A 13,288-nucleotide genomic window follows, 5' to 3' on the forward strand; every position below is an offset into this window, starting at 1 on the left:
CTTTATACTTGTCTTGATGCGAGAAAAGAAAGGAAAACCGCGAAGACCTGATAATAACCTCTTCTTTTTTTGCTCGAAAGAAAACGTCTGCCCTCGAGATAAGCGAAGACGCCTTTACTCCAACAATTCTCGCGGCTATTGTCTTCTTTTTTCGCTCTCTTTCGCCGCACGCTCAACCAGCGATACCTCTTTCATCTCTCCGCCCCCCTCTCCTTCTCCTTCTCTCAGCGCCGTGCCTTGCGCACAATTCATTCGACAACGGGGCAAGAAGGCACAATGGGCCGGGCTTGTTTCACACTTTCCACCATTCAACCGGTTTTATTTTCTTCTATCTACTTTGAATCTACGATCTACGCGAGTTGTTTCAGTTTGATTCTTCACTTTTGTTTGTTAAAATTTAACGCCACTTTTTTCTACGTTTCCTTTTTTTTTTTTTCTTTTTATTATATATCTTGTAATAATGGAAAATATTTTAAATTCAGTTAAATATATCTGTGTGTTAAAAAGCAGATAGTAAAATTCTATAGCGAAAAAGAAACGCTATTTTTCTTAAAAAATGCGATTGGATACTAATTTTGAACGGAGTGCCGATAAGCGACGAAAACTGTCGAAAAGAGCCGAACACGATTGGTCAAGATCGGTTCCACACAGTCGATAAGGTAGTATGTATATTTAATCGACGAAATTTACTGATTCAAAAATGTATTTAAAATTTGTAATTATTCTCATAAATGATCTAATAATCTTGCTAATTTCTATCATACTTTCTAATATTAAGAAACACGGAAAAAATGAAATTTTATTCCTTCGTTCGCGTTAAGCTAAAATTCCAAGCGCTTAGAATTTCGACCACGGAACCCCTCATGAGGCCTTAAACGAAGTTTAACGAAAGTTATGCTAATACTCTTTAAGCGTATCTTCATCTACTTCCCTTCGAGTTTATTTTCAACCCCGTTATGACTTTTTATTTATCGTCACGGCTCTTGGCTTATTCCTCATTTTTTTTTTTACTCGTGCACCGATTATAATTTAGCCGGTCTCGCATTATTAACCAAGCTTTATTGTTTGGCGATAAAGCTCCGTTGGTTCTGTTCTCGGCTAGGACGATTGAGACCGTGCATTGTACGTTCGATGTAAAATTAATGTACGGATTTCTCTTTTGTTACCATTTCTTAAATTACGAGCGTTAAGAGTTTCGACGATATTTGTAAAGGATTTTGAATGTAAATTGTTGAGATTGGCGTGTAATTAATGATGTTCCTTCCTTTGGATATTTTTCTTTTTTAATAATAATAACGGATAGAAATTATTATTTATCATTCATTTTGTTCTCGTTCTAAATAAAAAATTGTACTTTATTTTTACAATAGGAATAGAATGCATTGTTATTGAACCAGAATAATTTTATTCCTGAAATAAATTCCCGATAGATACAATGAATAATTACGATTACAGAATGCGCATTAAAGAACAGATATTTATTTTTTCGTAAAAATTTCACTCTACGTAAAAATCTCCAAATTACTAATCATTTTCAACATTTTGCAAGTTAATCAATTTGTTAATTGATAACTCAGCGACTTATTTAATTTAAAAAAAACTTGTACACATTTTTCAATACAAATATTACATTCTTCAATTTCATTTCTTCAATGCAATTTTTTTCTATTTCATTTTTCGCGTATTACAATTAGATCAACGATCAAAAAAAAGAAAGAAAAAAAAAAAATCATTGAAATAAAATTCCACTGAAAATTCCACTCCTAGCTTTTTATTATTAAAACACTGCGACTGGATGTGATTAAATTCGTCCCTCGAAGAAGAATTTCGAATAATTCACCGGAAGGCAGAGGTCGGGGACGTTCTCTCGAGGGCTTTACGCGTGCAGAAATCCCAATAACGGATCGACACGAGACAGGTGCGTCGTCTAGGCGCCGTCTGTCCCAAGGATCCCCAAGGCTGTTGTCCATATTCTCCTCTCTCTCTACAAACTTTGGTTTTTTACACCTTTCTTTCTTTCTTTCTTTTTTTTTTCCTTACATCTCCAAATTCCCCATTTCCTTTTTTTACCGTCTCTTTTCGTTTATTGACTTTCAAACGATACGTATCAGTTTGAAGTTTGTTGCAAATTGAAACACGAATTTCTAAAAATTAGATTAAATAGATATGATCGTTCATTTAATTCTAAATTTTCTAAATTTTTACATTATAAAAATGTTTATGTTTTTATTTTTCATATTTCCATCCATTTCCTTTTTTGTTTCTTTTCAACGAAACAATTCTTCTCACACACACACATGAAAGAAAAATTGGAAAGAAATATATTTTTGTCACGAATTAAAGGATAAATTTTTTTTTCGACAGAGAGAGAGAGAAAGAGAGAGAGAGAGATTAACTCTTAAAAAAGGAGCATCAATTTTATCGCGATGGATGTCAATTTTGCCACGAAATGCCACATCTCTCACGTGTGTGTGACAGCGAGAGGGGTGTTATTGACAGGGGTGCGATCGATGTAATATACAAAGCCAGCTGGTTAGTTACCTCGGTGAAGGGGTTGTTCGGTTTACCTTTGTTACAAATCGGTGTTTATTGGGAAGTCAAACTACCAATGCATTTGGTCACGTTGCTTTGATCGTATATGCTCCCTATTATTTCATGCACGTGTCGTTCCAATATTTATCCAATTCCGTCTGGTAGATAATTATACGGATATACAGATCAGATTGCAATATTGAAGAAATTGGATTCATTGGAAAAAATTATTGGATTTAATTTACATTTTTTTGTATTTTTTGTAGCAAATAAATAAATCGATATTACATCCATCAAATGTTGAAAAGTGTCTTGGCCAACCAGTAAAATTATATTACTGAGAGGGAATATCAATTTTTTAAATATTTATATAAATTGGTTTCCTAAAAATTCTATTTTAAATTTAATGTTTTTTTAAGAATATTTATTTCTACGTGATTTTATTTCAACGATTAAATTAATTGCGATTATTTAAACGTTGATTTATTAAAGAATGCTGTGTTGGATACTCAGTAAATTTTTATGTATGAAATAGAATATATCCAAAAAAATATCATCTTTAATCATTCATTCTTAACAAATATATAGAAAAGATTTGATTTTGTTATATTTATTTGCATATTATTTATATACAAAATTTTAAAACGAAAAATTTCCACTAATTTATATATTTAGAATGAAGAACACTAAAAAAATATTAAAGATTCATGCCGACAATTTATATTAACAATAAATAAAATATTACATTATCCTTAAAATTTTTGTATAATTTCTCTCGAGAAACGTCAGATCATTTCAAACTACCCCATCTGTGCACATTTTTCTTCTCGCGATTAAACACACACATTGATGTAATTATACCTGCTCTACTGATCAATGCATTCGATCGATTGCCAGAAACGAAGATCGAATAAATTCTAACAAATCAAATTATACAAAGCGTTTATTTTGTCCGAATATCTTTTAAGGAAAGACTATTACGAGGAAAGTATTCTTAAAAAGTATTATAAATATTACACATATTATAAATATTACACGTCGTAGAATCTTCTTATTTTTCACATAATAGATTTTATGAATTTCGTGTAAGGAATGATGCATTAAAAATTATAATTAATCGTAGAAAAATTATTAATACTGCACAATAAATATGCGTTTTCTTAAACCGAATAAAAAGACTTTTACAAAAATATACAATTTTCGTAAAGTTCCTTCCTTTGGAAAAGAAATTTCGGATAAAACAGAAGCATTTTGTATATAACACGAAACGAAGATCGTGGAGGACGACCGGGTTGAATAGTAGCCGGATTATTCCCTTTTGGTTAGCTTTGCGGACAAGACAAGATGGCGCCGTTGGAGGTATTTTCGACGGCAATAACAATGTGGTTGATTGGACAGGAAAGAGTTCGCGAGTCCTTCGCCGATGAATGTCCTCGTTATCGACCGCCATTACGGTGGAAAAGGAAAACGGTGCGAAGAGGACGCGAGGCGGATGCAAATGCCGAAAAATCAGCGACCGCGGACGTTGTCGGCCGATTTTTCCTGTTTTTTGTCTTCGAGCCTTTGAAACCGAGGAAACTTGTATCATTTTGGGCGTTAAATCGCTTTATTTCCCCCTCGAAGGAATATTTTTTTATGCAGAGTAGGGAACGCGTCGAATGAAGCAGAATATAAAAAATATTACATATTACATATTTTTATTAAATGATATATATTTGGACTTATATGATTAATTGTTATTTAAATGTTAAAAATTTTGAATGATATTTTCGAAAATTATGGATCGAAGACGACGAAATTTAATTTGATAAAATTACAAAATAAGAAAAAAAAAAACGGTAATCCATTCATTTTTTTCACTTGTGAGTTGTTAAATTGTTGTCGTTGCACGTTTTCGAGGATTTTCTACGAATTCTGGTTACGAGGAGTTTCGGTAATTTCGTGAAAACGACCGCCGCTCGACGCGCCCTCTCCATGCAAATTCGGTAATTATGCCAGAGAGGGATACGTTTATGAACTGTGCGGTTACCGTTGCGGGGTATTGCTCCGCAATTAGTATGTCAGAAACGCGGCACGGGATGAAACGAGACACCTAAACTCCACACATTGGTTTATCGAGCGAATATGACGAAGTTTGCGTGTCTAGATTCGACCATGATGGGTTACTTCGTCTGGAACATTGGGCGGGCATAGTTTGTGATATTTTTGAGGTTAGGTTTCGCGGTCGATTCTTGCGGATTCGAGTTTCTCAAAGGTTCCCCGAAAGTGATCCTCAACTTTGATCAAAATTGATATAGTTAAAGTTATAGAGTTACAGAGTTAATAATTAAATATAACTCGAAACATAAATAATTAAATATGATAAGTTTATCGTTGTATTGGATGGAAATATTTTTCACGTCACAATTTCAAAAAAAAAATTTCTGCCCTAATTTAACAGGTATAAAAATATCTCATCTCTATTAGAATGATCGATGAAAATTCGATTAAAAAATTTCCAAGAAAATTTCACTTCGAATAAAACGGTCAATCCTGTAAAAAAAAAAAAAAAAAAAGAATATTCGCTTGTAATTGAAAGTCTGAAACTCGAGCAGGGATTCAGGAGAAAGTAATGATTATGTAACAAATCTACTAAAGCCGAGAGTGAAATTACAAATTGAAGAGAAATCGGTTACCCGGAGGGACGATCACGTCCAAGGTGGTTTTAGAAGGTGCAGGATGGGAAGAAAACAAATTCTTCTGTTCGACCTTCTGGTCACGTTACTTCTCAACAGGCAATGCCTATTTCGCGTCCGATAGGATGCGGGATTATTCCAACTCCCTGGGAAAAAGAGGAGGAATTTTAAAAACTTTCGTCGCGCCAAGCGTTGATCTATTTCACTGCGCGCTTTCTGTAAGTGAAGAAATAGTTATTTTTTAAGGCGGATAATAAAATTCGTGATTTACGATTAAATATATTATCATCTTTTTTTATTTTTCAAATTTAAATTTATTGTACGTAAAAATTTGATCTAAATGTAATTTATTTTACAATTAATTATTCTTATTTATTGTTATATTTAAATATATTTAAATTTAAACTCATTTTATGATAAAAAATACTTTACATCAAGTTGCAATTTTGATGTAAAATAAGGATAAATGTAAATTTATTCTAGGTATTAATTTCATTTAAATAAAAATTGATTTTAATAACGTGTATGCACAAATTGTGTATAACTTAAATCTGTGCAAACAAAATTGCAGAATAATAAGGTATTATTGTAAAATAATATAATAAAATAATTTTTTATTATATTGCATTAATATTTCATTACTTTTTCTTATTTAAATTATAAAACTTGGCCAAATCTGAATAATAAATGTTGAACAAATATTATTTATATTTTTAATAATCTATAACAAGATATTTATATTTTTGCATTAAAAAATTAATCAAATATTTTTGCTTATGAAAAAAAATGTAATTGGCAATTTTATTTAATGAACATTTTTTTGTTAAATTTTTTAAATCAAATAATCATCTTGTTTGGATTTATTTCTTATCGTACATAAATATATATGATTTTTCACAAAATATCCAGTTTTATTCGAGAGGAAACAGTTTCATATAAATAGTTTACTTTTCGAATTAATGCATTATATATTATTAAATACAAGATGATTTAAATCATTTCATTTAAATATTTCTGTTAAATATTGGAAATACCAACGAACCAATATTTTAAATAAAATTTAAATTTATATTATAGTGACGTGATATTTATATATACTTACATACCTTTTTTTTATAATAATAAATTAACGAAAAATGAAAAAAATAACACACTTGAGATTGCGTTAGATATTCGTATTTATAAAGAATCATTACGTATATTACATAGTTAAATGTTAAATATATGTTACAGCGAGCTAAAATCTCTGAAATCCTTTTTTCATTACTTCGACCACATATTTTTACACGTTCTTTTTTTTCAATAAGTAGAAAAATATCGATCTTATTCTTGTTTAAAATATCAATCAAAACAAGAAATTAAATATTCCATCTGGGATAATGGTCGACCAAACTGCCTTCCTTAATTAAAATTTTTCTGTTCCTCAATTTTCTATATATATATATTATAAAAATTTTACGTATTAAAATATTCATTTTTCATATATTGAAATGTTCGAAGTTATACATTTTTTTTATGTATGTAATATACGTTTTCTAGGGATTTATAGTGATTTTAATTAAAAGGTTTTATAGTATTTTTCCATTTTTCAATTTTTCATATACTGAAAAATTTTACAATATTGAAATATTTATTTTTCAATCTTCTGTATTGAAACATTTGAAATTCTATTAAATTTCAAAATTCAAAAAAGATTAAAAAGTTCTGTGCATGCTTTTTTTAGAAAATCTATAGTCTTTAATTAAAATATTCTATTTAATATTTTTCCATATATCGGACAATTTTATATTGAAATGTCTTCAAAATTGATGTGTCAAATTGAAATTTTTTAATTTGAACTTCTTTTCTTCTTTTCAAATAGAGTTAAAATACTTATACGTGTTTTTATAGATTCAAAATCTGCGCATTTCTCCCAACAATAATGTTACAAAGAAAAAAAAATAAAACCTCCTTTTAACTAAGGAAACGGCAGTAAAGTATCCTGACACTATCCTTGCACAATTTACTATACACGTTCCATTATACTTTCTTTCTTTCGTGCAAATATACATGTATACACACGAAGTGCAAAGAAAATTCACAAATATTGCTAGTAAAATAAATCCTCCTCCCAAAATAATTCTAAACACCTTTCAAAAATATACAAACTTTCGGAACAATTTTTGACACGATCCGCAATAATAATACTCGTCGAATGTCGTTTCCTCTTACAGAGATAAATACGTACTACTACAGCTACAGCTAATTAAGAGCCTATCTATTATATCACATGTGAGAAAGCTGCGGTAATATAGCTCGACGACTACGTACAAGAGGGAAAAAGACAAAATACGTACAGTTAATAACTCTACATTCGTTAAACGCAAAAAGCGAACATGCTTAATAGCACGTGCGTCTATGACGTGAACATATGTCGCGTTTTTTTCTCTCTCTCATTCGCGCATACTCTATGTATCTTTCACTCTCCCTCTCTCTCTTACACCTATATTTTTACACGCTACCGACTCGGCACCGAAATTGGCAACCGGCCAATACTAAACGATCAGTTACTCTCTGTTGAATATTGGCTCCCTCCCGGAATTGTATCAAGCTCTGTAAAGCAGAACGATTCCTGTTTCGTTTGGTCCTTCTATCGAGGGCATGGAACGATTTAATGGATCTTGTTATTGCTTATTTAGCCGGTCAAACCGATTTATCCAAGATATATAATACACGAAAGTTGATTTAAGATGTTATTGTGTCGAATATTCTTATATACATTTTTTTCTTTTTACCTTATTATTGTAAACATGTGTATCTTATTTTGGAATAAGAAAATTACTCTTCTTGCATATAAATAGACAATTAAAATTAATTCTTTTTTGCCAGATAGTAAAACAAATTTGAAAATTACAGAATATTAAATTTTAACACACGATGAGAACTGATGTATTAAAATTTTAGCAAATGTACGTACAAGATGGTATTGAAATATAATTCGTCAGGAAATGAGCTTTCATCAGAGCTGAAAAAATTCCGGGCAAATACTGCACGCTATATTTTATAATTAAAATTCATTGAATATTTTAACAAAGCATTTCACAATTGCTCGAGTTTTTTTTTTTTTTGTTTTACTTTTTCTCGAAGTTTTTATTTCCACGCTTCGATGTATATTTCGAAACTCTCGCGAAATATTTTATATTCTGAAGAGCGATCGAAACGACTTCTAGAAAAAAGAAAAAAAAAAAAAAAAAAATTTTAAAATGTTCGCCAAATTTCTGATCCATCGATTTCATAAGGAGAACAATGCAACGATGATTTCGAAATCATTGTTGGCGCAATCGTTCGCTTTGTTATATTTAAAAAGGCTCGTGTCGTGCAACGACGATCTGATAGAAGCGGAATAGAAAAATAGCGGATCTATCGTATTATAAACGTCTTTACGTTCTAAGAATACGAAGAACACAAGCGGCGCTCTTCTTCCAACGTGTCATAGGTTATTTTTGTTATTTAAAAATATTGATGAGGGCACTCGGTAGATCGAATTACTTTTCTTCTCGAACGAAGTTGCAAGTTTAATAAAAATTTGATCGAAAATTTATGATAATAACAATTCTTTATGTTATAACTTGTTGGAAAACGAAATTACGTTTCCATTTTCCTTATTTATATGTATTATTCCTTCATAACGATTTTTTTATCAAAATATCATAGAGCTAATGGATTAAATTTTTCATCTATATATAATATAACAATTATTTACTAATAATTGATGGTTACTTTTTAATAAAAAAATTTTTTTACGAAATTGCTCTTAAAATTTTGAAAATCACTTTTTCATCGAATTCCACTTGTTGATATTGTTCGTCCAATAATTAATAACTATTTAATCGAAAAATTTTTCAAATTCCAAATTTTGATGGTTGAATTTTTCGACCTACTCGCAGAAATGCTCCTCACCAAAATGTACTAAAAATATCTATGGAATCTACACTTTCTCGTTTCCTTTCAATAACGTTCCTCCTCGTCCTCGGTTTCCCTGTAGAATTTCTCCACCTGTGCCCTAGCAGCTTGAGAGACGCTATCTCTGCAAGGATTCGAATCCCAATTGACACCTGGACAGCCCAAGGACTCGAAACATGTGACCAGACGTTGATTCGATGGACAACATTGGATAACAGCCCAGACGCAGGGCGGGGGACTTTTTACAGGTGGTCGTCGAGTGGGTGGGGCTGGGAAGTTGGGGAATTGTACTCCTCTTTGATATGGATTAGCTCCCTGCAAAGAAACAGAAGTTGGTAGCAAGTGGATATCCTTATATATTTTGAGGATGAAGTGAGTTTTATTTTTGTGCATTAAAAATAGCATAAGTCTATTTGTTGATTAGGTAGACAATTTTTAGGATATTCAGTATTAGAATAAACGAGTAAAATTTTTATTTATGGCTTCTGTTTAAGAAATAGAAGGAAAAAGTCTAAATATATCAACTCTAAGATTAGAAGTATCAAAAATTACTTTATTTCTGTGTTCTGTGTTAATATTGGACGAGTAAATCTGTTTTAAAAAGAATCCAAATATGTGAAGAAAATATTCTATAAATAATTATTATATTATATTAATATGTAATTTGTGGAGCTGTAATAATTAATTAGCTTACATTGACATAATTATTTCCAACTTTATAATTCATGATAAATATTATCCTTAAACTTGAGATTAACTGTTCCATTAAAATAATTTTCTATAGAACGTAGCAGGAAAAAGTAATATTTATGATAATTTCTCTCATAAATCGTTTTTATTTTTTATTTTATCTCTACTATATTTCATAATGTAATCTAAAAAAGAATAACGAACAACTGTAATATTCAGAAACTTTAACTTTTTTTTATTTTAAACTTTCCCATAGGAATTATCTTCTTCGATGAAATTTATATATCTTAAAAAAAAAAAAAAAAAAGAAATAATCTTTTCATTCTAAAGATTTCTAAATTCTGTGCTGTAAAATATATTAACGATACATATATATTCATTCCATGCAACATAGTAGCTATTCTCACCCCCTTAATTTATGATTAACACAAAATTTATAATCCCTCTATCTACTCCTTTTACGAGTTGTAATAATTCAGATCACGAACATATGCTAGTAAGTTATTACACGTTGCTTGCTTGCACGTATCCGGTGCGCAATTATTTCAGCTTTAATGATCACGTGCTTCCATTACCAATCGATACTAACCACGCTTGTCTCGATTCAATTTCATTTTTCTAACGCTTCATCGAATTTTTGTAGAAGAACATGTGAGAGAATGCAAAGCTTCAACATTCACAGAAATAGCGATTAATATTTCTTGCTTCTAAAAAAATAAAATTCTAATTGGAAGTTATAGACATTGACAATTTGATATAATTTGTTGGAACATTTAAAATGAATGCAATATTGTATTTTTTGAATTTTTTTCAACATTTCAATCTAATGTTCACTAATTGGAAGGTTAATAACTAAAAATGTGGATATATATTTAAGAGTAAAACTCAGTTGTTTTTAATTGTGAAATTTATTTTTCATGAATCCTTTGGGTGATGATGTGAGCTGAACTAAACTTAAGTTTTAAACAAAAAATAAGTAGAAGATTCAGTTTTATCAATAAAAATATTTTGAATTCAATTTCACATATATTTAATATTTGAAATACATTCCATCCAAACATAAAATTATATTATAAATACATTTTATATATTTCAATAAGTACCAAAAGCAATTTTTGTTTTGCCCACTTTAACTAGTTGTTTTAGAAAATATAAAGTTAGCCATTTTCATCTTGTCTATTATTTTAGGAACAATATTTCTATTCCAAGCATAAAGTTATATTTCAAGTACAAGTTATCTTTTCAAATACCTCTTAACAAGTCTACCATTCTTAAACTATTTCATTTCAACAATCAAACCAATTCTACTGTCAAAATATACTACTTTCTTGAAACGCCAGCCTTCAATCTCACATAACCTAACCTTTCCCAAGCGCAGCTTCAGAAGCTTTACCTTCTCTTACAAACAAGGATGTTGAGGATCAGCGGTGTTACGCTCAAAGTTGGAGACACAATTACATTTGTAACTGGAACGACGTTTTGAGGAAATGGATATCTTACCGGGAAATCGAATTCTCCTATCCTCGGTATCACCTTAGGCTTTTGAGGTTGGACTATTATTCTCGCGCTCACAGGCAACGCGTTCAACCTCGCCTCTTCCTGTCGTCTCCACTGCTCTTTCATGATCCTGTCGCGCTCCTCCCTCTCTCTCGCCTCCTTCGCCCTGCGTCGAATAAAACGAGACACATTCGTTACACCATCGGTAGACCGAAAAAGGAAGCTCATTGTGCGCCGCCAAGCGGCTGTTTGTTTCATTAAACCGACTGCCTCTAGAATATGGCCAGACGACGAAATTGTCGGATAGCTTTTCTCATGGCTGAATATTTATCTTCGTGGCGGTCGCAGATGGATCTTATGGGATGCAATAACTGGCGGCAACTCGTCTCACCCTTTTTCGACCCGCCACCGTTGTAATTAACACGTTAGCTAGTCTCTGTATCGCGTAATTCAGGGCTTTGAATTTTTTCTCGTATTCGACAGAGATGTACACGTATATTAACGCTATATTTACCGCAATATAAATTTTATATCGTAAAATTGATACGAAATTTTTTTGGGAGAGAAAGTTCTTTTGTTTTCTAATCTTTAAGTAATCTTAAGTGAATTTTATTGAAAATTTGATGTATTTTTTTTTTTTTAATATCTACGTTGAGAATAGATTTCTTTATTTCTTCTGATATTTTATCTTGGAATCTGTTAACTTTTTATGCATCGTTTTAACTATGAAATATTAAAGTTCTCTCTTAAAATCAGCAAAGCTCGATTCTTTTCAATTATAGTAGCCTATAATTATAAGTCATTTATTGTGGCCATGGAAAGTGTTACGCACGCGAGATTGTGTTTGCAGGTTTGAATAAATAGCAGATACCATTGCGTGTCATGTTGAACACGACATAATATTGGATCCTGCGACAATCGAAATTAAGAATTCTTTTTATTACACCTTTGCAAATTTTGTTTAATAATAACATAATTTAATATTTTTAAATTATTCGATTAATTATAAGAAAGTTGACAAGATAAAGATTTTTATTCTAATAGGTGGATAAATTAAAATTAAATAAAATTTTCGAATATAGTCCAGAAAATATATATATCATTCCAAAGGATATATTGGAAAAAAAAAAAGGTGATGTAAATTTATCGTAGAGGAGATATGCAGCAAGAATGATAGCAAAACAACTATTTCAAGGAAATGATCTATAACGATGAGAAACATTCCGAAAGTCAAGCTTTAAGGTTATAGGGTTGCCGTGGTATCATAAATATTAGTAAGAGGGCCGACGTGTGGGCTCTGTCTGGAGTATTTATCGCCTAGGAAAATCTATTGCGTCATGGAATATTCTCTCTAGAAACTTACCAACTTAGAGCATGATAGAGATAATAAATTAGAGCAACTTTCCTCTTACATTTTATATATGTATATATATATATATACACGTTTTACACAGTGTAAAAAATAATTCGGATCTGTAAAATTTCTTAAAAGAGCAGTTTATTAAAAAATTATTTATAACTTATTTTTACGTTAATGGAACGTAATCATACTTGGAGATATATTCTTGAATAAAATATCAAAAAATTCGAGGGAAAAATAAATAAATATATAGCAATTCTAATGGAACAGAAAGGGATTGAAATAAGCCCTGTAACAAATAACCGAATTTCTCATAATTCAATATAACCACTCCCTGTTATTTCGTCCGAATTTTCATTACCTTCTCGCCTCCTCCTGCCTCCTCCTCTCCACCTCCTCCTGCCTTTGTCTCGCGCGCTCAACAACGGGCCTCCTCGAGTTGTTCAAGACCAAATAGGCCGGAATAAGACCCGTGTCCTGCCTCCTTCTATGATCGTCGAATCGTCTACGATCCTCGTGCCCGCTCGTCCTTCCTCCTGCCGCGCTTCTCCTCGCCTCCTCCTCCCTCTGCACCTTCGCCATCCTCTCCGCC

The 13,288-nt window shown here is 31.2% G+C and overlaps 2 protein-coding genes across 2 annotated transcripts in view; one reads left to right on the plus strand and one right to left on the minus strand.

Annotated features, from left to right (window-relative positions):
• The window catches only part of LOC102674958, a 123,756-nt gene that overhangs the window by 19,279 nt on the left and 91,189 nt on the right, over positions 1 to 13,288 (plus strand). The window lies entirely within an intron of this gene.
• Positions 8,316 to 13,282, minus strand: LOC102675863 (stress response protein nst1). The gene is made up of 3 exons (XM_006613510.2): positions 13,058 to 13,282; positions 11,340 to 11,502; positions 8,316 to 9,464 (listed from the first exon to the last, which is right to left on the minus strand). The coding sequence occupies exons 1-3, from the start codon at positions 13,276 to 13,278 to the stop codon at positions 9,195 to 9,197; spliced, it is 654 nt and encodes a 217-aa protein (XP_006613573.2). The 5' UTR covers positions 13,279 to 13,282; the 3' UTR covers positions 8,316 to 9,194.

This window comes from Apis dorsata, unplaced genomic scaffold, assembly GCF_000469605.1.
Source record: "Apis dorsata unplaced genomic scaffold, Apis dorsata 1.3 scaffold_156, whole genome shotgun sequence".
NCBI classification, from domain to species: Eukaryota; Metazoa; Arthropoda; class Insecta; order Hymenoptera; family Apidae; genus Apis; species Apis dorsata.

Excerpts from the sequence above, each read along its gene's own strand:
- LOC102675863 (XM_006613510.2), bottom strand. The coding sequence starts at position 13,278 with ATGGCGAAGGTGCAGAGGGAGGAGGAGGCGAGGAGAAGCGCGGCAGGA. Across the intron at positions 11,503-13,057 it reads AGGCAGGAGGAGGCGAGAAG|GGCGAAGGAGGCGAGAGAGA; the intron begins GTAATGAAAATT and ends TATTCGACGCAG. Across the intron at positions 9,465-11,339 it reads TAGGAGAATTCGATTTCCCG|GGAGCTAATCCATATCAAAG; the intron begins GTAAGATATCCA and ends GTTTCTTTGCAG.